The following is a 25,805-nucleotide window of genomic DNA, read 5'->3' on the forward strand; positions in this document are numbered from 1 at the left end:
TTACTATATATTATATTGAAACTAATGTGTCTTTCCCAACTAGCTTGGGAGCTCTTCTAGGAAGTAGAACCTTGTCTGATGCATCTTTGTATCCCCATGGCCTAGAACAGAGTTTATCATGTAGGGTTAGTCAATAAAAAATTGTAAAAATGAATGGACTATTAATAAGCAAATGCAATGTTATAAAGCACTCAGAGAACAGGAAGTTTGAAGCAGACAGAGCATGCATGCTGCAGGCCAGGAATAAAAACTTCAGCAAATAGGGAAAGGGTGGCTATTAAAAAAAGGGCAGAGAAAGATACAGATTAATGAAATGAACCACAATAACACAGAGTTCCAGAGAGAGAGCAGCAAAATGCTATACAGCAGCCCATAAAGTGACCAGAAACTGTCACTGAGAAAAGAAGAGACTCCTGATTGGCAGCTGAGGAGTCTTCCCTAAAGAGGGTGCTGGCAGATCCAGGGTTAAAGTCAAAGCAAAGAAGAAAAGTGGTGTAGAATACTCAAATATGGGGGTGTAGAAGTTTTTCCCTATAATTTGTTCAGGAAGTTCAGAGAGAAACTTGGGTGTAGTTGTGGAGAGGAACCCCATGAGTGTGGCTAGGAGGGATGGAGAGGACAAATTATAAAGAAGTATACATACTCAAAAACCCAATACCAGGAAGAGGGATGTGAGTCCTGAAGTGTTACCAAAGAACCAATTCAAATTGATCCATAGATGATTAAGTGGTGGGGAAGGTTAAGAGAAAGGGAAAGGAAGGAGGGAGGGACTGGGCTTCTCAGCATTTACTGCAGCTCAAGTAAGTTTTGCATTTTGGGAGGACTAGTCCACAGTAGATGCACCATTTGAGCTCTGGGTGGAGGTCGAGATAGTCTGGTTGGATTGGGAGTTCTGGGGTGTGATTTCATCCAAGGACAACAGGCATAGAGGCTCCCAGGAGGAATCTGAGAGGCTGTAAAATGTGTATCTTCACTTGCAACTCAATCTCCTCCCTAGCTTCCACCTCTAACTTGGGTGGTTAGCAGAAGGAATCATTCCTAATTGAAAAATCTGAGCTCCTTACTATTCTGTATGTGTTCCGTAACAGACATAACAATATTTTTCAATTTCACCAATTAAATAATTGCTTTCTTCAACAATACCAATTAATAGTTATAGAAATTTCTTACCAATAAAGTTTATCCACTCATTTTGTGTGATCTGCTATTATATTCCAGATGAAAACCACTAGTTGTTTTCTTGTCTTTTTTTTTTTTTAATTCAGCTTTCTAATCGCCTCAATCGAATGAATCAAGCAGCAAAACATTTCCTACTACAGACTGTTGAAAATGGATCCTGGGTAGGGACGGTTCACTTTGATAGTACAGCCAGTGTTAAAAGTGAGCTAATCCAAATAAAAAGTAACAGTGAAAGAAACAAGCTCTTGGAGAGTTTACCTACGAAAGCTTCTGGAGGAACTTCCATCTGCTCTGGAATTGAAGCTGCATTTCAGGTGAAAAGCATACTGCAAATATATTTTTCCTTTTTGTTTATTTTCAGCATATTTTGCTACAAAATGCTGCTGCACATACATTCTGCCTAGTTTTAACATAATTTATTCTAAAAGGCACAGAACACACAGAAAAAAATTTACTTGATTTTTAATGAATCAATGAATAAAATGTAGGGAAACAAATAAGTATTAAAATGCCACTACATTATATGACCAATAAGACCAGAGATTTTGCTCTTGTTTGGATAGAAGAGTTGGTGCTAAATAACTGTCAGTTAAGTAAATAATAATGTGTGGGCACAAAAACCATCAACTTTGGGGGCAATGAAACAAATTACCTATTGTGATTCCACTTTGGGCCAGTTCTCCTTTTAGTTTATGTGGCATTCAGACAGGGGAAACTGATGCTTATCTATTAAAGCAGATGGAATAGGGACTATTAATCCTATCTAGTGTAAGTATCAGAGTACTGGCTCTGTTTATTAGCTTTGTAACCTTAGACAAACTTTTTGCGTCTATGGATTCTATATGCCTTATCTATACAATAGAGGACAGAGGAATGCCTACTCATAGGATTATTATAAAGATAATGTGAACTTATACAGTTATATTCTTGGAATGATCTTTGCTGTATTATAGAGTAAATTTTATCCAAATGGTCATATTGAACATATCATTAATGTCAATTGGGTCATTTTCCTTCTTAGAAACCCTCTCTATCCCCTCATAATCTACAGAATTAAATCTGGATTCCTCAGTCTGAAATTATTCCAAAGTTTCCTGAGGCTAAGATTGCCCTCTTCTATCTCCCAGCCTTTTTCTCAGTTCTCCCCTCCTGATTCTCTACACCCCAAGAACTTATAGTACACATTGTTCTCCAAGCCCTCTGTGAGCTAGCAGTCCCTGTACCTATGCACATGCAATTTCTCTATCTAAAATGCTTCCTTCTTTCCCATCTTGACATGTTAAAATTCTACTAGTTCTTTAAAATCCTCTCTCTTTTTAGCTTTTACTGCCCCGACACAACCCTATAGAGTCTCTCTTATGATGACATGGCTTTTTATGTGTAGGTTTATCAAATAAAGGTCTGCATTCAAATCACAATTGTCACTATTAGCTTTGTGACAGGAAGCATGATTCTTGATCCTTCTAATCCTTGATTTCCTCCTTAATAAAATGGGATAATGAAAGCCAGCACATAAGGTTGTTCATGTTTTCATTTATTCAACATGCATTTAATGTCTAGCTGCTTCCCTCTGTGGTGTTTGCTATATCCATGGGGAACAGATTTTACCATATAGGTGAGTACAAACAATAATGCACATTATGGAGACAGTGTTGTGAAAGAACCCAACAGGGTGATATGATTCTGAGTAACTAGGAAAGGAGGTAATCACTTCAGAAAAAGAAGCCATTGAATCCTTCCCTAAAAAGTGACATCTAAAGTAAGATTTGAAGGATAAGAAAGAGCCAATGGTTCATGTAGAATGTAGAGTACAAAGTTCCTTAGATAGAGTTGGGGAAAAATGGATTATCACAAGAAATGGTAGAAGCTGGTAGCACTGGAGAATAGCAAATGAGGGGGTATGAAATGTGGTTGGAAAATTAGATTATGGCTAAACTCAAAGCTTCAAAAGTATGAGAGATTTTTACTTTTTTTTACAATAAAAAACAGCTACTGAAGAGCTTGAAACATCAGAATCTGGTTATCAATTTATGTTTTATGAAGGTGACCTGTTGCCCCAAGTAAAACCACGTGTAGGGAGCAAGAGTGGAAATGTGTAGACAGTTTGGGAGCTTGGGCTTGAAATAAATTACATAACATATAAAACATAGTTAACACATATTTAATGTTCAGTAAAAGGGACATCTCTAATATTTTGTCATCTTTCTTGAACTACAGAGTACTCTGTTGAACATATTTGTTGTGTTTATCTTACTGTTCTTTACATCTCCTCAGTATCAGCAACTCTGTAAGATTATTGAATTGAATTGAATTTTTCCTATGAATGCAGGAGCACATAGTTCCTATTGAATTCCAGCATAGTGGCTGACCCACTGCAAGTGCTCAGTGAATATACTAATTTTAAAAAGGAGAGATGAAGAAGAGAGAATGTTACTTCATCTTTGGATCTTCATTTTGCATTCACATGTGGAGGAGTTGTGTGTTATGAATGCAGTATAAATACCATAAATGTATATAGCCTCCTCTATTCTTCAGTTTCATTTCAATGCATATCTGAGTATATTTTCCATATACTACAATATGTATAAGTCTCTTTGACTCAGAATCTAAACAAATCATAATGAGGGTGGTGATTTTTCACCTTGAAATGACCTTTATTAGGGATTCTACACTCTAAAACCTATTCTATGAATCTATATATACCTCCACTCCATGAACAAGAAAGCCACTGATAATCTGGCTTTTCTTTTCTTGAAGTCTACCCTCAATTTCCCAAAATGGTGCTCAAAGAGGCCACCACTAATTAAAGCTGTCACAGAAGTTGAAATATAATAGCTATCCCAGTCTAAGTTCTCTTTATCCTCTTACACAGCCATCTACATTTAGAGCTCCAAGGTTCAAACTGTTGGACTTTTAGGAAAGCAACTCAATTGCAAATAAAAATTGACAATTATTATTCATGGTGTCTTTTGAATACCACTAATATGTTTAGTTCTATGCCAGTTACTATTAAGAGTAAAATAAAGTTATACAGCATCCCTAACCTCAACATGCTTAGAATTGAACATATCTTTTTGAAAAGTATGCTAAGAGTCTTAATTTGAAATTAAGTCTAATTTGAAATTAAGACTTTTTTATTTTGAGTGGACACTATTTTTCATTAGTTCATTTTAGTTACACATAATATTAGGGTTCTTTTTGACAAAATTATACAAGGGTGAAATAAAGTTTGCTCCAATTTAGACTCCAGTACTTCCTGTTTCCTCTCCCTGTTCCCTTTCTTGAGGTGGATTTTTAATGTATCCATCTGTATATACAATCGGCACTATACACTGAAGCTTTCGTGTAGGATAGTCAGTCAAAGAAAGCAGAAAAATATTACTTCTATATTCCACAATTATATTGTAGGTGTCTGGTTGACCTGCATTTTCCAGGCTGAGATACCACTGTCATTTGGTACAGGCAGGATTTTCCAAAGCCCTGCTCCCAGCTACCTACATTTGAGTAAATATTTTCTTCAATGGGCAGGGATGGAGGTGGGGCAGGAAAAGGTAATGTTTAAATTTCCCCAGGGATTATTGATTTCAGATTCTATGATTTTAAAAGAGTCTAACACCTCTATTCCTTACATTATCATTTATTCGTTTAAAATTTTCTCTAATTTCCCATTGGTCTTTGGATCTAGGATGGTAATTTTGGTCTGAATTATGCTTGCAGGTGATTAAAAAGCTAACCCCCCAAATAGATGGATCTGAAATAGTGCTGCTGACTGATGGGGAGGACAGCACTACAGGGAGCTGTGTTGATGCTGTGAAACAGAGTGGGGCCATCATTCATTCAATTGCTTTGGGGCCAAATGCTGAAAAAGCAGTAATACAGATGAGCAATGAAACAGGTAAAACATGATCTGTACATTCTATACCTTTAATACCAATGTATATAAAGAGGCTGATAACTCAACAACTTCTCTTAAGCTCCTTGTTTGGAAGTGCTGGGCCAGGAGATGGAAACCACAGTCAAACCAGATGCAATCTCTGTTCTCACAGTAATCAGAAGCCAGTTGCCTGGAAAGGCAAATGACACTGTAAATCAGATCATATAAGCTGATAACATTCCTTGACAACCTGAGAAATATCAAAGAATAAATTTCTATGTGGGAAAAGGAAGCCATCAGTTCTCCAAAGGTTGTAGAGAATAAGGGCAAGGAGGTCTGAGCAACGAGGTGACTTCTTTGCTGGTCCTTGAACAAGGGGTTAAATTTCTCCAGGAAGGAAAAAGGGAGAGAGAAGATAATCAGGCCATGAGCAAAAAAAAAAGTCATGTTGTGAGGCAATGTGTTGGAAGCAATAGTGTTCTTGTGAGGTCAGAGCATAGGTGCCCCTCTGTGAGGTAGGAAGTCATGACTAACAGAAGCTCAGCCAAAATATCCAAATAACAATGAAGTTTCTAAATAAATAATAACTAGGTAGCTGTTATTTTAGGTACACAGATATGATGTAAATAAATTACATGTCTTAATGCCTTCTAAAAATAACAGAGAAAACATAATTCATGAGTACCATTTTATCAAATTGGTTTTAATGACACCAAATATAAACCTGCTTTTAGTTGTACAAACTCATTGTTTTCAGGTGTTTTGTTTTGTTTGTTTTTGTTGTTTTATTTTGCTTTGAGATAAAATTGCTTTAGTTGACAAGGCTGGGATCAAAATTGTAATTCTCCTGCTTCAGCCTCCCAAGTGGATGGGATTAGAGGCCTGTGCTACCATGCATGTTCAAAGTGCTTTTATAACAATTTTAAAATGTATTCCTCTTCCAAATGTTCCATTCAGTGGTAATACTTTTTAGGATTTGTCCCCACTGTTTACTGTTCTATCTCTGACTAATTATTACCAGGATACATCAATATCTTTCTAATTTACTTATTATCTTTTTAATTGACTAATTCTGATATACTGTTTGTAAATCTAAAAACAACTTTGTTACAACTATATCTTAAATAAAAGTAATAATTCCCCTAAAGGGGAATTTACTTATTTTCTTATTTTCCAGAAAGCAAACTAATTAATGCATTTACATTTTAGGAGGAAAACATATTTATGCTTCAGATGAAGCCGTGAACAATGGCCTCATTGACGCTTTTGGGGCCCTTACATCAGAAAATGCTGATCCCACCCAGAAGTCACTTCAGGTCAGAGTTGGCACTCTTGGGGTTTTTGTGTTTGCATTTACCATAACTGAGCAGAAGAATTTGGTAGTCTTAAGTTTTGAGTTCTATATTTATCTCAAAGTGAATTTTTAATTAAAATCAAAACTTCTGCCAGAAATAGAAGTTATACTTTAGCTATAACCAAATTAAGTGCTAAAATAAGAGTAAAATAAATGGTGAGATAGCTAAGATTGTTTTTCATATTCCCATAGAATTTGGTTAAGGGATAATGTTAAAAACTAACCACATCCATTTTCCACCAAAAGACTTCACCCAAAATAAAGCAACTATTTTGAATGAAAAAAACAAAAACTCATGTTTCCAAGCTTTCCTTACACTTCACTGTTATAAAATAAATTTAGACAAATGAACTCATGCACCTAATTTGCAAATAGAAGAAATATATCTTGGAAATAAACACAAGAAAGGCTAGGGATTCTCCCTTCTCTATAACCACATTTTTTTTTTTTTGGCTGGGATTTTATTTTACTCACCTCTCTTCTGAACTCAACTCTTTTTCTCATCTATATCACAATAGCTCCATTATTTTCTCATTTGTCATTTCTCTCATCTAACAGAAATGTGTGTCCTTGTCTAACATCTCTCTGAGTCCTACATCCTACCAGCTGCTTGTAATCATCATTATACTATTTGCTTCTCAGAGTTCAACTGTTTAAGGTCATGCACGTTTGTCTTTCTGGGCCTGGCTTGTTTCAGGTAACATAATGTCACAGGAGATCCAACTTGATCCACTCACTACATGTTTCCACATTTAGATACTTAGGTTCAAGATACTTAGATTCAAGAAGTTTGATTAAGCTTCGGTTCTTTAATTCAGATCCCACGTACAGTGTCCACATAGCCTGTTTCCATGGAAATGTTTTTTAAAATATTTCTCTTCTTTCTCCATTCACAAAAGTCTATGTCATACCTCCTTATGGCAAGACTTCTGTGTTCAGTTTTCCTATTTATCAAGTCACTCTCTACATTAAAACTTAGCATGATCACCTTGACAGACCTATTTTTCAACAATAAGCAGAGCATAGAACACGAGTCTGTGGCTTAGAATATGTACATATTGGTTTGGAGATTTATCTCAATGATAATACTTTCTTAAATCAAAGACATATTCTCTTAACTGGAGATGAAGATTTTTATAACAATGATGTTTCAAAGTAGAATTCACTTACTTTTATCAGCATGAGGGTATTTTGGGTTGTGGAATAAGTTGAAGTAGAAATGAGATTTCTTGTTGTTCTGAGAAGGCTCCACCTAGGAAACATGTAATGAATGGATCAAGTTGGATCTTCTGTGACATTATGTTACCTGAAACAAGCCAGGCCCAGAAAGACAAAAGTTCATGATCTTACACAGTTGAACTCAGAGAAGCAAATAGTATAATAATGATTACAAGGGGCTGATACAATGTAGGGCTCAGAGAGATATTAGACAAGGATACAACATTTCTGTTAGATGGAAGAAATGAGTTCAAGAGATCTATCATAAAAATGTATGGTGATGATAGTTAATAACATGTATTTTATCCTTCAAAATTGTTCAGAGTGGAATTAAGTCCTTTTACTACACACACACACACACACACACACACACACACAAAATGACAAGGATGTGAGGTAATGCTCATGTAAATTGGCTTGATTTAGCCCTTCCATAATGGGTAGACTTTTCAAAACTACATGTTGTATATGATAAATTTATACCATTTTGTCACTTTAAAAAAATAGTAATAAAGCAAAAAGAATTGGCTCTCCTTGACTAAGTGCTATCCACAGAGATTTTAATAATTTCTTTAAAGTTTCTCTCTGAGAAGATCCTATGCTTTATTGTTCTTTTCTCAGGATTCCATCCTGTACACATCAGTTTCCCCTATTGTGTTTACTGTCCACAGCTTCACATCCTATCCTGTGTGAAAAACTATTTCAAGATTCTAGATGAGGAAAATATATCCATGAGAACTTTTTTCCAATGATTTATGGTCCTTATTTATAAAGCTCTCATTCTCTCTGTCAAATGCTCTTAGGACACATAAACATTATATCTTGGATCATCATGAAGATGGGAATTGAGGGTAATCACACACATGCACAAACACACACACACACACACACACACACTCCCAATACTCCATCTCTGTCCATAACACCCTTTAATACTAAAGACTGGCGTGGTTGTTTATCCAAAAAAAAAAAAATGGAAAAAAATTAATCAGTTCATGACCCCAACTGTAAATTCATTCTCCTGCTGTATACCTCTTTTATACCCTATTCTTCTCTCAGACCCTCTATTTCCACATATTCTAGCTGACAACTGCTATATACTCATGAGCTTTCAGAAAGATTCCAATTATAAGGTGGCCATATATAAGATTGTGTTCAGATGAGAAATTGTAGATTATCTTTAAAAGAAAAAGAATAAAATTATTCTATTCTACAGTCATTAATTTTAAAAATATATCTAAACAGCTTGAAAGTAAGGGATTAACCCTGGACAATGATCTCTGGATGAATGACACTGTAATAATCGATAGCACTGTGGGAAAGGACACATTCTTTCTCGTCACGTGGGAAAAACAGTTTCCCAGTATTTTTCTCTGGAATCCCAATGGGACACTGACAGAAGGTTTCACACAGGACCCTGTTTCCAAAATGGCCTATCTCAGCATTCCAGGAACTGCACAGGTAAGTGATCGGCTTTTAGACATTCTCTGAATTTAAAAGCTGAAATAAATTGTTTAACGTTATAAATGTGAGTATTGATGATTATATATCTACAAATTAATTTGTCATGCACTCTCCTTGCCTTTGTAATCCTAAAGACTGTGAATGGCAGGAAAAATAAAGAACTCTTACTTCAGGAGAAAATCTAACAAAAACTCTCAGGAAAAACTATGGGAAGAATGTGCAGTTAGTGTGCAGATTGCTGTTGAGGTCAATAAATAAGGCCAAATGCAGAGTATCCAGTAATTAATTTTTCCAATTGAGTTCTCACACAATATAAGACACCATGCATGACAATAATGAGAGTACCTGCCTGAACCTTAACTCACATCATTTAAAAACTTCAAACCATCAAAAACCTGTTCATAATACTTCATACTTCTAAGATTTGTTGTAGATTTGCATAGTGGGAACCAGGATATCATTTAACTCGGGAAACTTACTATCTTTCCACTGGAAATTTTAGGTGGGCACTTGGACTTACAGTCTTCAGGCCAAAGCAAACACAGAAACATTAACCATGACAGTAACCTCTCGGGCAGCAAGTTCTTCTGTGCCTCCAATCACAGTGAATGCTAAAATGAACAAAGACACAAACAGCTTCCCCAGCCCAATGATCGTTTATGCACAAGTTCTCCAAGGGTATCTCCCCATTCTTGGAGCCAATGTGACTGCAATCATTGAATCAAACAGTGGAGAAACACAAGTTTTGGAACTTTTGGACAATGGTGCAGGTAATTCACCAGTTTTATGAATAAGCCTATATTTCATAACTCAGGATATGGTAAGGGTCCCTGTGGCATCATGGGTCAGCAAGACAGAATCCCATGGAACAGAGGACCAGCAGGAAATTCTATCAGATAAAACCTACAATCAATGTTGACAATAAATGTTATTTGTTGTTATTATTATTGTTTGTCTTTGGTTTATCAGCCAATGTCTGTCATCATTTAAGTAGATCTCATTCAGGAGGTTGAGGACATCGTCAAAAAAGTGTGCTCAGGGAGGGTGAAGCACAAGCAGCCAGATGAGATCTAGTGGTAGAACCTGGGCTTCTGGTAGGAAAAGGGAGAAAAGCAAGAGTAATTCCCAATAGCTGGAAAAAAAGACAGACTAGAGCCAAGGCCCAAAAGCAACCAGAGCTACAACAAAAAAGAGGGGGCATCAGATAATAGGTCTTAGTGACAGAAAACAGGACCTATGAGCCATTTTCTGTCTCCCTGGTACATGTTGGTGTGTGGTGCTTATATATCCTTTCCAGAGCCTGGATGGTCCTAGACAACGGAACCTTCTGGTAAGAGGTCAGTGAATAAGAAAATCAGCAATTTGATACACATCTGAATTATTACAGTTTGTATCAGTACCTTTCACAATGTAATTTTTTCAGTCTTTGGATAATACTGTCTTCAACTAGAGTTGGCAAAATATTCTGACATGCAACTCAATTTCCGTCTTCGGGCATAACAATATTTACACCACTGTCCTTAGCTTTTTCTTTCCCTTTCCACAAAACTATCTGCAGTATATAAAACCTATCTGTATCTTGTTTGATTTCTTAGCATTTTACCAGATGAATATTTAGCTAATTGGGAAGTATCTAGTTTGAAATGCCTTCCCCTCAGAAGGCATTGGTGATTAACAATGGCTTAGTGCAGGCATTCTCAAGCTTTAGCATACAAGGAATAATCTGGAGAGTTTGATTAAAATATGGAATGCCAAGGCCCTTCCCTAGGTAGTATGAGAAATTTACATGTCTGATAATCCCTATACTTATAGAGATACAGATAGTGGAGGTTCAAGGACCTCACTTAGTACCCTCTGATTTAGAATTTATACCCCACAAGATACTTGTTTTGCAATATAACAGGTGACACCAATGCTAGTGTTATCAGGAAGTATACTTATGATATAGTGTTCCTGAAATCCTCCAATTTTTATTCCAATAGTAGATGGGATTTTTCTGTGTCAGAACAGAAAATTAATGGATCAGCAAAGACCAGAGAAAAGAAAAAGGAAGTGTTGTTGAAGATAAAGCAAAACAAATATTTGTAGTTGGCTTGAGTGAGAATTAGATCCTACACAAAGTCACTTTTTTTTTCCTATTGTGGACATTTTTTTAGTTAAATACAAGGATGACATATGAGTAGATAAATTAATATGACTACATAAATTAAGGTGAAAACAAAGCAAATGGCAGAGAAATGGTAAGAGTAGTATCATAAAATATATTTAAATTGATAAATGATAAAAATATGAGGTTTTATGTTTATTATACATACACAAATATAAATGTATGTATATGTGGTATATGGATATAAAGGTATAAAAATAACTTGAGTATAAATTCAACAATACTTTGAGCTGACAGAGCATAATGGAAATATTCTCCAAAAGATCAAACCCTAAATATGAAGCCTGGTCGAGAGAACATGTTATAGAGGCCACAGCTTGTTGTTTTGGAAAATGCATGAATTTCTCTTTGTATTTACAATCATTTATTTCTTCATTTCTATGATAAGGTGCTGATTCTTTCAAAGATGACGGGGTCTACTCCAGGTACTTTACATCTTATTCAGAAAATGGCAGATATAACTTAAAAGTGCGAGCTCACGGAGGAACAGACTCTGCCAGGCGAAGCTTGCAGTACCCACTGAATAGAGCTGCCTATATACCAGGCTGGGTGGTAGATGGTGAGTAGCTCATGGCAGCTGAATTCATGTATAGATTGAATAATATTTGAGGTTTGATATAATTGAGGCTTCAAACATCTTACAACTCACAATATAGCTTTTCCCACTTCTGGAATGAAGTTCTTAGCTAATTCTTTCCAAATTAATCTAGGCTTTAGAATAATGCCTGGCACCTAGTAAGCACTTAAAAACTGTTAGCTAGAATTATGACAGTTTGGGAAACCTTCATAATATCAACAAAAATATGCCAAATTTTCAGCTCAGGACATGAAAACAAATCAATATGTTATGAGCCTAAGTATAAGCAGAATTTATCCTTCAGATTACATGTGCTATTAAAAATAAACATATATTTGTAATGGTGTTTTCTGGTTTGTTTGCCTTTAAACTGCTTTTATATTTTAAAAGTTAATATGCACATTATAGGAAACAGAGAAACACAAGCAAAGAACAAAGTCATGGAGTCACAAGTAGCTTAGCTGGACATGTCCTTTCAGAACCTGCATGTCCATATACAACATCTCATTTTGTATGATTGAAATCATAGTGTGAATCAGGCTTTTATGTGTATCATGAATATTCACCAATTCAAAATCCCAAAGCTACATGAGTATTTTTGATAACTAAGAATACATTACAGCAATACCTTCTGTTAGAAAAAAAAATTGCAATCCTGCCTTTCCTGGGACAAAATTTTCACTCAAGGCAGAAATGGCAACAGGTCTCTAGATAGATATATTGGCAAAGTTACAACTACAATAATCCATTCCTTTAATGCTCAATTTAAAATGAGACATAAAGCAACAGAATACACCAAGCATAATGTTTCTCAGAAGGTTCACTGTCAGATTTCTACTACTAAAATACTGGCAAGAGAGCATGTTCCCAGTGAATTGAAGTATTCCTACAGTACAGCCAGAAGATGCACACACATCAGTAGCTCACATCAAAATGAAAATCAGTGTTTGCTCCCATGACATTGGAATGCATTACAATTCTTATTACACATATACATCACAATTTTTCGTATCTCTGTATATAAATTATGCTCACACCAATTTGTGTTTTCATACATGTACTTTGAATAATGATGTCCATCACATTTCACCATCCTTGATAACCCCCTGGCCTCTCCCTTCCCTTCCCACCTCTCTTCCCTATCTAGAATTCATCTATTCCTCCCATGCTCCCCCTCCCTACCCCACTATGAATCAGCCTTCTTATATAAGAGAAAACATTTGGCATTTGTTCTTTTTAAGATTGGCTAACTTCACTTAGCATTATCTTCTCCAGCGTCATCTATTGACCTGAAAGTGCCATGATTTTTTTCTCCTTTATTGCCGAGTAATATTCCATTGTGTATATATGCCACATTTTTTCTATCCATTCATCTATTGAAGGGCATATAGGTTGGTTCCACAGTTTAGCTATTATGAATTGTGCTGCTATGAACATTGATGTGGCTGTGTCCCTGTAGTATGCTGTTTTTAAGTCCTTTGAGTGTAGACCAAGGAGAGGGATAGCTTGGTCAAAAGGTGATTCCTTTCCAGTTTTCCAAGGAATCTCCATACTGCTTTCCATATTGCCTGGACCAATTTACAGTCCCATCAGCATTGTATGAGTGTACCTTTTTCCCCACATCCTCACCAACACTTATTGTTGTTTGTCTTCATAATAGCTGCCATTCTGACTAGAGTGAGCTTATATCTTAGAGTGGTTTTGATTTGCATTTCTCTAATTGCTAGAGATGATGAACATTTTCTCATATATTTGTTGATTGATTGTATATCCTCTTCTGAGAAGTGTCTGTTCATGTCCTTGGCCCATTTATTGATTGGGTTATTTGTTTTTTGGTGTTTAACTTTTTGAATTCTTTATATACCCTAGAGATTAGTGCTCTATCTGATGTGTAAGGGGTAAAAATTTGCTCCTAAGATGTAGGCTCTCTGTTCACCTCACAGATTGTTTCTTTTGCTGACAAGAAACTTTTTAGTTTGAACCCATCCCATTATTAATTCTTGGTTTTAATTCTTGTGCAATAGGAGGCTTATTTTGGAAGTTGGAGCCAATTCCTCCATGATGGAGATTAGGGCCCACTTTTTCTTCTATTAGACGCAGGGTCTCTGGTTGTATTCCCAGGTCCTTGACTCACTTTGAGTTGAGTTTTGAATATGGTGAGAGATAGCAGTTTAATTTCATTTTGATACATATGGATTTCCAGTTTTCCCCAGACAATTTGTTGAAGAGACTATCTTTTCTCCAATGCATGTTTTTGGTGCCTTTGTCTAATTTAAGATAATTGTAATTTTGTGGGTTAGTCTCTGTGTCCTCTATTCTGTACCATTGGTCTACCAGTCTGTTTTGATGCCACTACCATACTGTTTTAGTTACTATTGCTCTGTAGTATAGTTTAAGGTCTGGTATAGTGATGACACCTGCTTCACTCTTCCTGCTAAGGATTGCTTTTGCTATTCAGGGTCTCTTATTTTTCCAGATGAATTTCATGATTGCTTCTTCTATTTCTATTAGTAATGCCATAGGGATTTTGATTGGAAGTGCATTAAATCTGTATAGTGCTTTTGGTAGTATGGTCATTTTGATAATATTAATTCTGCCCACCCAAGAGCAAGGTAGATCTTTCCATTTACTAAGGTATTCTTTGATTTCTTTCCTTAGGGTTCTGTAGTTTTCATCATATTGACCTTTCGCCACTTTTGTTAAGTTGATTCCCAAGTGTTTGTTTTTGTGTTGCAGCTGTTGTAAATGGGGTAGTTTTCGTCTCAGAAGATTTGTTACTGATATACAGAAATGCCTTTGATTTATGGGTGTTGAATTTTGTATTCTGCTACTTTGCTGAATTCATTTACTAGTTCTTGAAGTTCTGGTGGAGCTTTGGGGGTCTTTTAGGTATAGAATCATATCATCAGCAAATAGTGCTAATTTAAGTTCTTTCCCTATACTATCCCTTTAATTTCTTTCATCTGTCTCATTGCTCTGGCCAGTGTTTCAAGAACTATGTTAAATAGAAGTGGTGAAAGAGGGCATCTTGTCTTGCTCCAGTTTTTAGAGGGAATGCCTTCAATTTTTCTCCATTTAGAATGATGTTGGCCTGGGGCTTAGCATAGATAGCCTTTAGGATGTCTGCTTGTAAATTCTTTTAACTTTTGTTTATCAGGGAAGGTTTTTATTTCAATGTCAAATTTAAAGCTTATTTTGCTGGTTACAAGATTCTTGGTTGGCATCCATTTTCTTTCAGAACTTGATCTATGTTATTCCAGAATCTTTTAGCTTTTAGCGTCCAGGTTGAAAAATCTGCACATAACCTGATTGGTTTTCCCCTGAATATAATCTGATTCCTTTCTTTCATGGCTTTTAAGATTCTCTCTTTATTCTGTATGTTAGGCATTTTCATTATAATGTGTCTTGGTGTGGATCTGTTGTGATTTTGTACATTTGGTGTCCTGTAAGCCTCTTGAATTTTATTTTTCATGTTTGGAAATTTTTCTGATAGTACTTCATTGACTAGATTGTTCATTCCTTTGGTTTGGAACTTTGTGCCTTCCTCTATCCCAATAATTCTTGAATTTGGTCTTTTTATGCTATCCCATATTTCTTGAATGTTCTGCTCATGGTTTCTTACCATTTTCATTGTGCAGTCTACATTATTTTTCAAGATTATACAGTTTGTCTTCATTGTCTGGGGTCCTGCTTCCAAGTGGTCTAATCTGTTGGTGATGCTTTCAATTAAGCTTTTAATTTGGTTCATGGTTTCTTTCATTTCAAGGATTTCTGTTTGGTTTTTCTTTAGAACCTCTATCTCCCTATTGAAGTAAACTTTTGCTTCTTGAATTTGTTTATGTAACTCTTTGTCAAAATGATCTTTTGCTGCTTGCATTTGCTCTCTTATATCATCCTTTAATTCACAGAACATTTTAATTTTGTGCAGCCTGAACTCCTACGCTATAATTTCATCTGTTGTTCTGGCCATGGGTTTTAATAATGTGGTATCTTGATTTGTTTGGGGTACTTTTTTCCCTTGTCTTTCCATGTTGCTCAGGTATCTTCCTTTCCAGTTCTGTGGATCTGAGGCATTCCCATGTTTACTCTATAGGCTTGTAATGCCCCTGTAGGGTTCCAATACCTCACCAATACCTCACCTTTGAGGGGAAGGATAATGTTAACAGATCCAAATATAAACAAAATACCACCTGGTTATCTGATGTTCTAAACTGGTAGTTGCCACAACTAAAGATGGTCCAGCAGAATGTTTTCAATTTATAGTACATATATAAAGCACAAATTTTTATGTCTCTTATTGTATACAAAGTAGAGTCACACCATTCGTGTCTTCAGATGGGTACTAAGGATAATGATGTCCATCTCATTCCACCATCTTTCCTACCCCCAAAACTCCTCCCTCCTCTCCCTCCCCTTTGCCCTATCTAGAGTTCCTCCATACTTCCCATACTCCCCCATCCATCCGCATTATGGATCAGCATCTACATATCAGAGAAAATATTCAGACTTTGGCTTACTTCCCTTAGCATAATATTCTCCAATTCCATCATTTACCTGCAAATGCCATGATTTTATTCTCTTTTAATGTGGAGTAATATTCCATTGTGTATATATACCACATTTTCTTTATCCATTCATCTACTGAAGGGCATATAGCTTGGTTCCACAATTTAGCTATTGTGAATTGTGCTGCTATAAACATTGATGTGGCTGCTTCACTGTAGTATGCTGTTTTGGGATATAGATCAAGGAGTGGGATTGCTGTGTCAAATGGTGGTTCCATTCTAAGTTTTCCAAGGAATCTCCATACTGCTTTTCATATTGGCTGCACCAGTTTTCAGTCCCACTGGCAATGTGTGGGTCTGCCTTTTTCCCCACATCCTTGACAACATATATTGTTGTTTGTATTCTTAATAGCTGCCATTCTGACTGGAGTGAGATGAAATCTTAAGAGTAGTTTTGATTTTAATTTCTCTAATTGCTAGAGATGTTGAACAGTTTTTCATATATTTGTTGATTGATTCTATATCATCTCCTGAGAAGTGTCTGTTCAGTTGCTTGAATCATTTATTCATTGGGGTTTTTTGTTTTGTTGTTTTGTTTTGTTTTGTTGTTAAGATTTTTGAGTTCTTTATATATCCTAGAAATTAGTGCTCTATCTGATGTGTGTGTGGTAAAAATTTGCTCCCCAAATGTAGGCTGTCTTTTCACATCACTCATTGTTTCTTTTGCTGAGAAGAAGCTTTTAAGTTTGAATCCATCCCATTTATTGATTCTTGATTTTATTTTTTGCACTACAGGAGTATTATTAAGGAAGTTGGGACCTAATCCAATATGATGGAGATTTGGGCCTACTTTTTCTTCTGTTAGGCACAGGATCTCTGGTTTTATTCCTAGGTCCTTGATCCACTTTGAGTTGAGTTTTGTGCATCGTGAGAGATTGGGGCTTAATTTCATTTGGTTGCATAAGGATTTCCAGTTTTCCCAGCACCATTTGTTGAAGAGGCTATCTTTTCTCCAATGTATGTTTTTGGCACCTTTGTCTAATATGAGATAATTGTATTTATGTAGGTTTCTCTGTGTCCTCTATTCTCTACCATTGGCGTACAATTCTATTTTGGTAAGAACAATCCTTCCTGTGAATTTTCACACAAAGTTTATTCAGAGTGTTATTTAACTAACTGTCCTTTTGTCATACACTGGAATGTTTTCATTAAATCAAAAGAAAAAATGTGTACAGCAAGGTGATGATAAGCATGAAGAATGCATTCTTTGCCAACTTTGCTTTGCATAGTTACTTCTCTTGTGACTTTTAGGGGCTTTTTCTTAGCAATTAGAATACCATCATAAATATTATTCCTTAGCACTTGCAGCATGGAGTGGTTGAAAGGAAACTGGCTTTTCCCCAGGTATATTCCATCCTGAAGATAATTTGAGAAATAAAGCAACACTTTTTAAAAGTCATATATTGAATTATTGAATTATTATATATCTTTATTCTTGTTTAGTGTAGTCCTCATTTTAGAGCAATTTTTTATCCTAAAGGATACTAAAATGTGAATTATCCCAGCAATTGGTGCTTATGATTGTGTCAGAAGACTTAGTAACAATCTGACTATACATATGAAGCGGGGGAAAAACCAGTGGGATGAAGAAGGTGATTTGTTTGCTAACTTTGAACTAGTGAATTTTTAATGCAGGGGTAATTGAAGTGAACCCACCAAGACCCGAAACTAATGAGGATACTCAGGCAATATTGGAGAATTTCAGCCGAACAGCATCTGGAGGTGCATTTGTGATATCAAATGTTTCAGGCACTACAAATGTTCCCTTGCCTGACCTGTTTCCTCCAAGTCAAATCACAGACCTTGATGCCACACCTGAGGGTGATCAGATCAATCTAACATGGACAGCACCAGGAGATAATTTTGATGTAGGAACAGGTAAGCAAAAAGTATCATGTGGTTTCAACTTAAGTTAAAGGTGCTCATTGCAAAAGCAAGGGTGTATGGGCAGGTTAGGAAAGAACAGTTTTTGACTGACAGCTCACTGAACTTTTAATTTTATAATCTGATATTTTTTAATCAATCAAACAGGAGATATTTTAATATGGTTTTATTTCTCATGCAAAGATAGTAGCATTTGGCAGAGCTTAAAAGTCAGAATTCAGGTTTCTTTAAAAAGCAGTAATGTTTTTTTATGTGAGTATACACTATGCATAAGTAAACAACATTTTTTGAGAGTAAATGGAAAGAAATTTACTATGGTATCTATGCTACAGTTACTAAACTGCCTGTACCTCTTTTCTTAGTCCAAGAGTATATCATAAGAATAAGTGGAAGTATCATTGATCTAAGAGACAATTTTGATGATGCACTTCAAGTGAACACTACCGACCTATCACCAAAAGAGGCGAACTCCAAGGAAACCTTTGCATTTAAACCAGGAAACATCTCAGAAGAAAACATAACCCACATATTCATTGCCATTCAAAGTGTAGACAAAAGCAATTTGACATCAAAAGTATCCAATATTGCACAAGTGGCTTTGTTTATCCCTAAAGCAGATCCTGGTCCTGATGAAAGCCAACCAAATCCTAATCCTGGTGAAAGTCATCCTAATCATAATTCTGGAGTTAATATTTCTACAGTGGTGCTATCAGTGGTGGGGTGTGTTGTGGTTGTTAGTATTATTTTAAGTACCACTATTTGTATCTTAAAGAAGAGAAAATCTTCACGAAGACCTAGAACAGAGTTTTAACAAACAAAACAATATGAGTAAGGATACTTCTGAACTTTTAAATTTATCCTGTGTGATAATAAACTATTAAAGATAACTTTAAGAGGCCTGGATAGGATAGTTTGATTAAATATAAACTGCCAATACTAAAGTTTAATAATTTTATTCACTAAATTTTTCATAAATTGGGATGAATAAAGCCCTTTTTCACGTTAACCTCCAGTTGTGTACTATTTTTTGTAATGCAAAATTTTCAGAAATAATATTGTCAAATTTCATGAGGAACTTAAAATTGTCAATTTAATCAGTGAAAACTCAAGTGCAAAAACCAAATAAATGATATTTGTGGAAAATGACCTTGGTTTGGGGTACCATTGGTATAAATTAATGGCATTATATTCACCTAAAAGCTCTGCTATAGCAGTACAATTGCTAAGATCAGGTTTGCTGCAATTCAAGAATATGGAAGCTACCAGTAAAAAAAAGAAAATCAGTACCACCTGTCAACCATAGTTTTTCCTGATTTCAGTTCAATATAAACATATACCTCTTTTTCCTTAAAAAGCCCTACCTACCCATGTACTGTTTGTTTCATCATACGAATTATTGAAACTACTGTGTATTGATTTTTTTTTCAGAAAGAAAATAAAATACATTAAAAACATTTTAATTCATTACTCAGAGTCACAGCCAAGGAATTGAAGTAATATTGATGAATAAGACCAATAAAGGTGACAATGTAAGCTAAGAGCAGGTTCACATATTCATAACCCTGTCATGACAAGTTTACAAGAACAATTTCCTTCCAATTGATGGTTTTCTAACTTTGCACTTTGAGTTTTACTGCCATAATTCAGCAACCAAAGGAAATGGAGAGAAACTAAACCTTATCCACTCATTTACATCCTTATCTCATGTGGCTTTGGCAGGAGTTATTTGCTGATTTGGAAATTAACTAAAATGAAATTCATATAAGCTGAGTCCATGGGTCACTTCTAACAATATTTGAACATGGACTAGACTTTCTGACCTGGCATAATTTATTTGGTCTGATTAGTAAGGTTGAAAAAAAGGGGCCTTTGGTTTAAATTGGAAGTCACAAAAGATTAGGGGAAAAGGAAATAAGCTGAAATGTCCTGATTACTGAGAAGGTTTGATTTGCTTTAATGACATTAAGAGGAAAATGAGTCATGGAGCAGGGCATTTGGGAACTGTGCTGTTCAGGCAGAAGTTCTATTGGCACATTTAGTTTTTCTAAAAGGTTAGCACCTGTTCATCCAGAGCTAATGGCTAAGCAGATATAAGTCAATGTGAAGAAAATGTAGGAAAGGGGTGTTTAGACACCTGGCTTTTTACCAAGAGGGGAATAAAGGCCTGAGATTCTGTGTTGGCAATAGTGATACTATGTAATACTCAGACTTTCCCTGTGCCCTTTCCACCCAGTCTCCCCAGAGTTCTGAAGGCAAAGCCTATCAGCATAGTTATTTCCCTCTCTGATGCTACAATATAATTACTAAGCTCAGGTGGGTCCCTATATTGGGTATTCTCTCCAACATCAGGCTCAGACTTAGTTTTACTACCAGATCTGCATAAGTAGCTAGTTGTTAATTAGTAAGAATAAGGAAAGTAAATGATTGTTATTACTGCAGTCAGGAAAGGCTACATAATCTGTTTCCCAGTACAAAATGAAAACAAGAGGCCTCTTTTTAAAAATTATTGATAATTTCAAGACAACAGCAAAATTTCAAGCAATAACAAAAACAATGAAACCAAATTCAAAGCCCTGCTGAGCACAAAGCTCTGAACAACTGCACGGACCCCATGCCTACAAAGCCAGCCCTACCTAGGCTGCAGGAAAAACTAGCAATAGCACCAGTTGTGTAGGGTCTCTGTATGGTCCATTAAAACCACAAAGCACTTATGGTTGGTCTCAATAATCAAGAAAAAGTATCAGATTTGGGTAGGGACACATAGATCCATAATCTTTGACTGGGAATCTAGAAACAGAAAGTAAATCTGTTTCCCAGTAAGGAAGAGAGTCAGCCCTATGTGGGAAGGAACAGCTTCTGTACCAACCTCAGAGAATCAGCTGTGTGAAGGGTTCCTGAATAGAAAAAAAACCTGAAGCAGCAGCCATCCAAGCGGATGATGCCCTGGAGTTGGCCAGTCACAGTGTCACAAGCTAAACACCTGCCCTCAGAGGACTGCAGAAACCTCTAGCTCTTTTCTCTTTTATAATCACTACACTTCAAGAATAACCAGCAAACAAACCTTCCATTTAATCCCAGCCAACTAACAGAATCATGGAGAAAATATAATTATTGTTTAAAGCTACTAAATTTGGGCATAATTTAGTCCACAGCACTAGATTAGCAAAACAGCCAATTCTTTCTATTAGTCCAGATTCCATGGGGAAAACAGAACCACTATGAATACTACAGAGCATGGAACTTCTCACCAATTCTACCCCAGAATTGCATAGTTTCTGACAGATGCAGTTTCAATATATCCAAGTTGCCTAGGCAAAGCCTGTAAAATCAAAGAAATATTCAATCGTGCCACATGGGGAATAGCAAGGAATTTCCTCGGGTGGCACTGAATGGTCCTTATCCTCAGCCTAATAATTTTAAAAGGCAGAAAGAAGGAAGCTACAAGCTCTTGTGACATGGTAACATTCACTCCACACCGCTGGCACTGATTACAGACCTCTGGCCTAACCCCTTATCGAACTATAGAGCCATGTGGCTATGTTTTCACTTTAATCTCAATCTTGCAAATCTTTTGTTATGCTTGTTTGTTGGTTCAAATAGGAGCCCAAGTAAAAATAATTAAAGATGAATCCATGTTGCTATTTCCATCTATCTTCTTCCTAATGCATGTATTTTTTATATTGAATGGGGAGTCGGGAGGATTCTTGACTTATACCCCACCCAATAACAACAACAACAACAAAAAAGGCTAGAAAGGGCTTCTGAAGACAAATGAGAAAATCCAAGAATGTGAGGTCATAGACAGAAAAGGAAACCAGCAAGAAGGAAGGAGCAAGTGACCATTCTGATTAATGCTGAGCAATGGCTAGTGAATTTAGTAACACAAAGTGATTAGTGATCTCAATAAGTGCAATTCTCATAAAGAATGGAGAGAGTAAATGAAGATTCTCTCAGAATCTTGTCTGTGTAGTACAATATAGAAAAAATAGAAAATTAGAAGAATTAGTAATGTGTGAAGGCAAGACTTTATTTGTAGAGCAAATGTTAAATTCTATTTTAAGTATTTTAGAATTATTTTAGATTTTAAACTTTGTACAAATAAAACTGAGAAATTTTTTTTAAATTTAAAAGAAGACTTTGGATTCAGATTTATAGTATTGTAATCTGTAAAACTGTGATAATAGTGCCTACCTCCAAGTATTGTGTGGATTCTATTAAATAATGGCAGGTTTTGGGTCCTGTTCCTATATGTAGTTAGTGTTCAATTCATGGCAGCTCTCATGTAAGAACTTTTGTCTTGCTACTCTGAAGTTCAGGGATCTTAGCACTGAAGACTATCTGCCCATTGGTCTGTCAACTGACACGTTGATTTCTGCTACTTATCAGACACTCAGCACTAAATGCTATGGATGGATACAGATGTGAATGAAAAATAGAGCCTCAGAAGGGAAGAAAAAATTTTAAAACTATGTATTTTAATGGCTAATATCAAAATATGTCAGAAGCCCAAACCACTCCAGAGTAAAGTAATAATAATAACAATTATGACTTAAAACGGGCAAGGGATCTGATTAGACATTTCTCAGAAGAACAATGGCTAACAGGTACATATATATAGAAAAACCCAAGCTTATCACCTGCAGGAAAAAGCAATTAAAGAAGACTGAGGCCATGTACCTTGACTCTTCTCCTACTTCAGACCTCTAGAGACATAAGTCCGCCTGATTTGCAGAGAGAACTTCAACTCAGATAAATGAAGGAAGTTTCAAAATGAAGAGGCAGGATTAGATTTTGATCAAAAAACAAGACAATTTGAATACTCCAAAGTGACAATAATAATAAAATTGGCTGATATATCATTAAAATAAATTGCTACCCAGTAAGATGAGGGAACTCATCAAATTTGAGCTGATCATAGCTATTAAGAAAAAAAAATGTTTTTTCATGTTTATCTTCCTGTAAGTTGAGGCAGCTCAGTAAACTAATTTCATGGCAATAATAAACAATATCACTACTTAAATTGCAGTGACAAACCCACAGACATATAGACCAATGCTCTGAGCATCCAGTTCCCACTTGTCTTTCCACATCCTTCCCTCCAATAGTAAATATTTGTGTTCATGTCTTCAACATCCATTCTCCCTTCTTCAGGTAAAAACCAGTCATTTTCCATGCTAGACTTCTTGGCAAGCCCTTTTCTGCATCCCCAGTCTTCCCCTCTGACCTTTGTCCCCTACTTCTGATGCCCAAAATGGCTTCTTCCCTTGGGTTGGGATTATTTCTATCTTGTCTTTCCACATAGTCCTAACCCTTACCTAGGACTACCACATCATACAATTGTAAATAATTCTGTAACACCTTAGATGAATCTCATCTTTGGAGTTTTACAGTTCACAGTCTCTGCATTTTCATGTGGTGACCCTCCCCTTAGATCGTACATATGAAAAAATACATATTTTGGCTTCATATCCATCTATAATGCATGAAGTTGTCCTACTTCATTTTAGTAAAAATGCATCTGTTTATGTAACATGTTACAAATGATTATTTGGTTTATTATTCCAGTACCTTATTTTCTTTAATAATCTATGTGATAATCAGCACATTGGTTCCTGGTACATTTGTCCCCAGTAGGAACACAATCAAAGTTCTAAACACTGTATTCCTTGCTATTTGTTGTCAGCTTATCTTCAGGAAATAAGGGAGTGTCTTTTACAAGAAGATTTTGTAAGGGCCTATAGAAAAGACTGAACAGTAGGAGTTTAGTAGCATGAATGCAGATCCATAACTTACTGTATAATTTGAAAATCTAGTAGTAAGTAGCAGCTATACTAACATTATAGTTTTCTCCAAACGATCATCCATCCACAGTCTCTTAAATGTAGACCTATATAGACCCTTGATTAAGCATCCTTCCTAGAAGCAAAACAGGACTTTCCAGATTCTTGAGAATCTTATATCAGGAATAATGCTCTCACAAAAAGCCCACTATTGAGTATGTGTTCTACACTCAACATCTTCACCACATCTGTGATGAATGTTACATATATACACACATGCAATTTTAACCAAAACTAGACATATAGGTTTAGAAATATGATTTAGTGAGCTATCTGAATGGAAGCTTATCAATTTTTGTGAGAAAAGAGTACAATTCTAAAAATCCATTCTCTTTATCCATACCTTCTTCTGGATTTCCATCCCAGTAAAAGAAATGCACCTCACCACCCAGTCACTCAAATCAGATTTGAGAAGTCCTTCTACTGACCCTTCAATTTCCTCACCCTTCACATGTAAAGAACAAGTCCAGTCTGATACATCTCTTTAATTCTTATCTCTTGTCCCACTTCAGCAACACTGCCACAGTCAATTTCCCTCTACTGCTGGAAAATATGGTTCCTACCTGGTCTCTGTCTTCAGCCATGTTCCACGTTGAACCCACAGTAATCTGAGGAAAACTAGCAAAGCTCCCACGTGGACTTGTTGATAATATCTAATTACATTGACATGTCTCTGTAGCAGACACGTTGCCTGTTTTATTCATCACATTTATCCAAGTTTTCTGATGAATCTCCATTCTACTTTCTATAGTGGTTGCACCAATTTGCAGTCCCACCAGGAATGTATGAGGGTACCTTTTTCTCCACATCTTCACCAACACTTATTATTGCTTGTATTCGTGATAATTGGAAGAATGAATTTTAAATACAAGGCCCAACTCTATGTTGTTTGTAAGACACTCATCCTTCAGCAATGATAGCCACAAACTGAAAGTGAAAGGATGGAAATTGATATACCATGTGAATGAAGTCACAAAACAAGCAGGATTAGCTACTTTTATACCTTACAAAGCAGAATTCAAGTCAAAATTAACCACAAGAGAAAAAGAAGATCACTTCTTAGTGGTAAAGAGAACAATACCACATAAAGCTATGATAGTAAATATTTATGCCTCAAATGTTATTATTGCTTTAGAATCATACATAGTAATTGAGTTAATAGTAATTGAGTTCATCCCAACAAATTCATGTATCTATTTCAGTTCATGATCCTCTCCCTTTTCCCTCCCCATTTTTATTCTTATCCTCCCTTCCCTCTTCCATGTCACTTTATATATAAATACATAAATATGTATGATAGTAAATATTTATGCCTCAAATTTTACATAAAATAGAAACTACCCAAATCAACACCTCACATAGGCCCCAGTAAAATAATAGTGGGTAATTTCAATACACCTCTCTCACCAACAGATGGGTCATCCATTCATAAACCAGTAAGTCTCTTTAGACCGAAACAATTTTATGAATCAAATGGACTTAACAGACATCTATGTAATATTTCATCCAACAAAAACTGAATATTCTTATATGTTCTTAGTTGCTTGTGGAACTTTCTCCAAACTAGCTTGAATTTTAGGCTACAAAGCAACTCTTAGTGAATACCAAAAAAAAATATATATGATTTCTTGCATTTTATCACATCATAATGAAGTAAAACTGGAAAAAAATATCAAGAAACCC

At 35.8% G+C, this 25,805-nt stretch overlaps 1 protein-coding gene across 1 annotated transcript in view; it reads left to right on the forward strand.

Moving 5' to 3' along the window:
• LOC113193008 (calcium-activated chloride channel regulator 4-like) overlaps window positions 1-19,093 on the forward strand; it is a 29,149-nt gene extending 10,056 nt beyond the window's left edge. Inside the window, exons 7-14 of the mRNA XM_026403320.2 lie at window positions 1,266-1,493; window positions 4,897-5,074; window positions 6,263-6,369; window positions 8,871-9,086; window positions 9,592-9,859; window positions 11,645-11,815; window positions 18,034-18,276; window positions 18,645-19,093. Coding sequence (XP_026259105.2) covers window positions 1,266-1,493; window positions 4,897-5,074; window positions 6,263-6,369; window positions 8,871-9,086; window positions 9,592-9,859; window positions 11,645-11,815; window positions 18,034-18,276; window positions 18,645-19,093 — 1,860 coding nt within the window. The remainder of the gene's footprint in view (window positions 1-1,265; window positions 1,494-4,896; window positions 5,075-6,262; window positions 6,370-8,870; window positions 9,087-9,591; window positions 9,860-11,644; window positions 11,816-18,033; window positions 18,277-18,644) is intronic.
• The last annotated feature ends 6,712 nt before the right edge of the window (window positions 19,094-25,805 follow it).

The sequence above is a fragment of the Urocitellus parryii genome, chromosome 11 (genome assembly GCF_045843805.1).
Source record: "Urocitellus parryii isolate mUroPar1 chromosome 11, mUroPar1.hap1, whole genome shotgun sequence".
NCBI classification, from domain to species: Eukaryota; Metazoa; Chordata; class Mammalia; order Rodentia; family Sciuridae; genus Urocitellus; species Urocitellus parryii.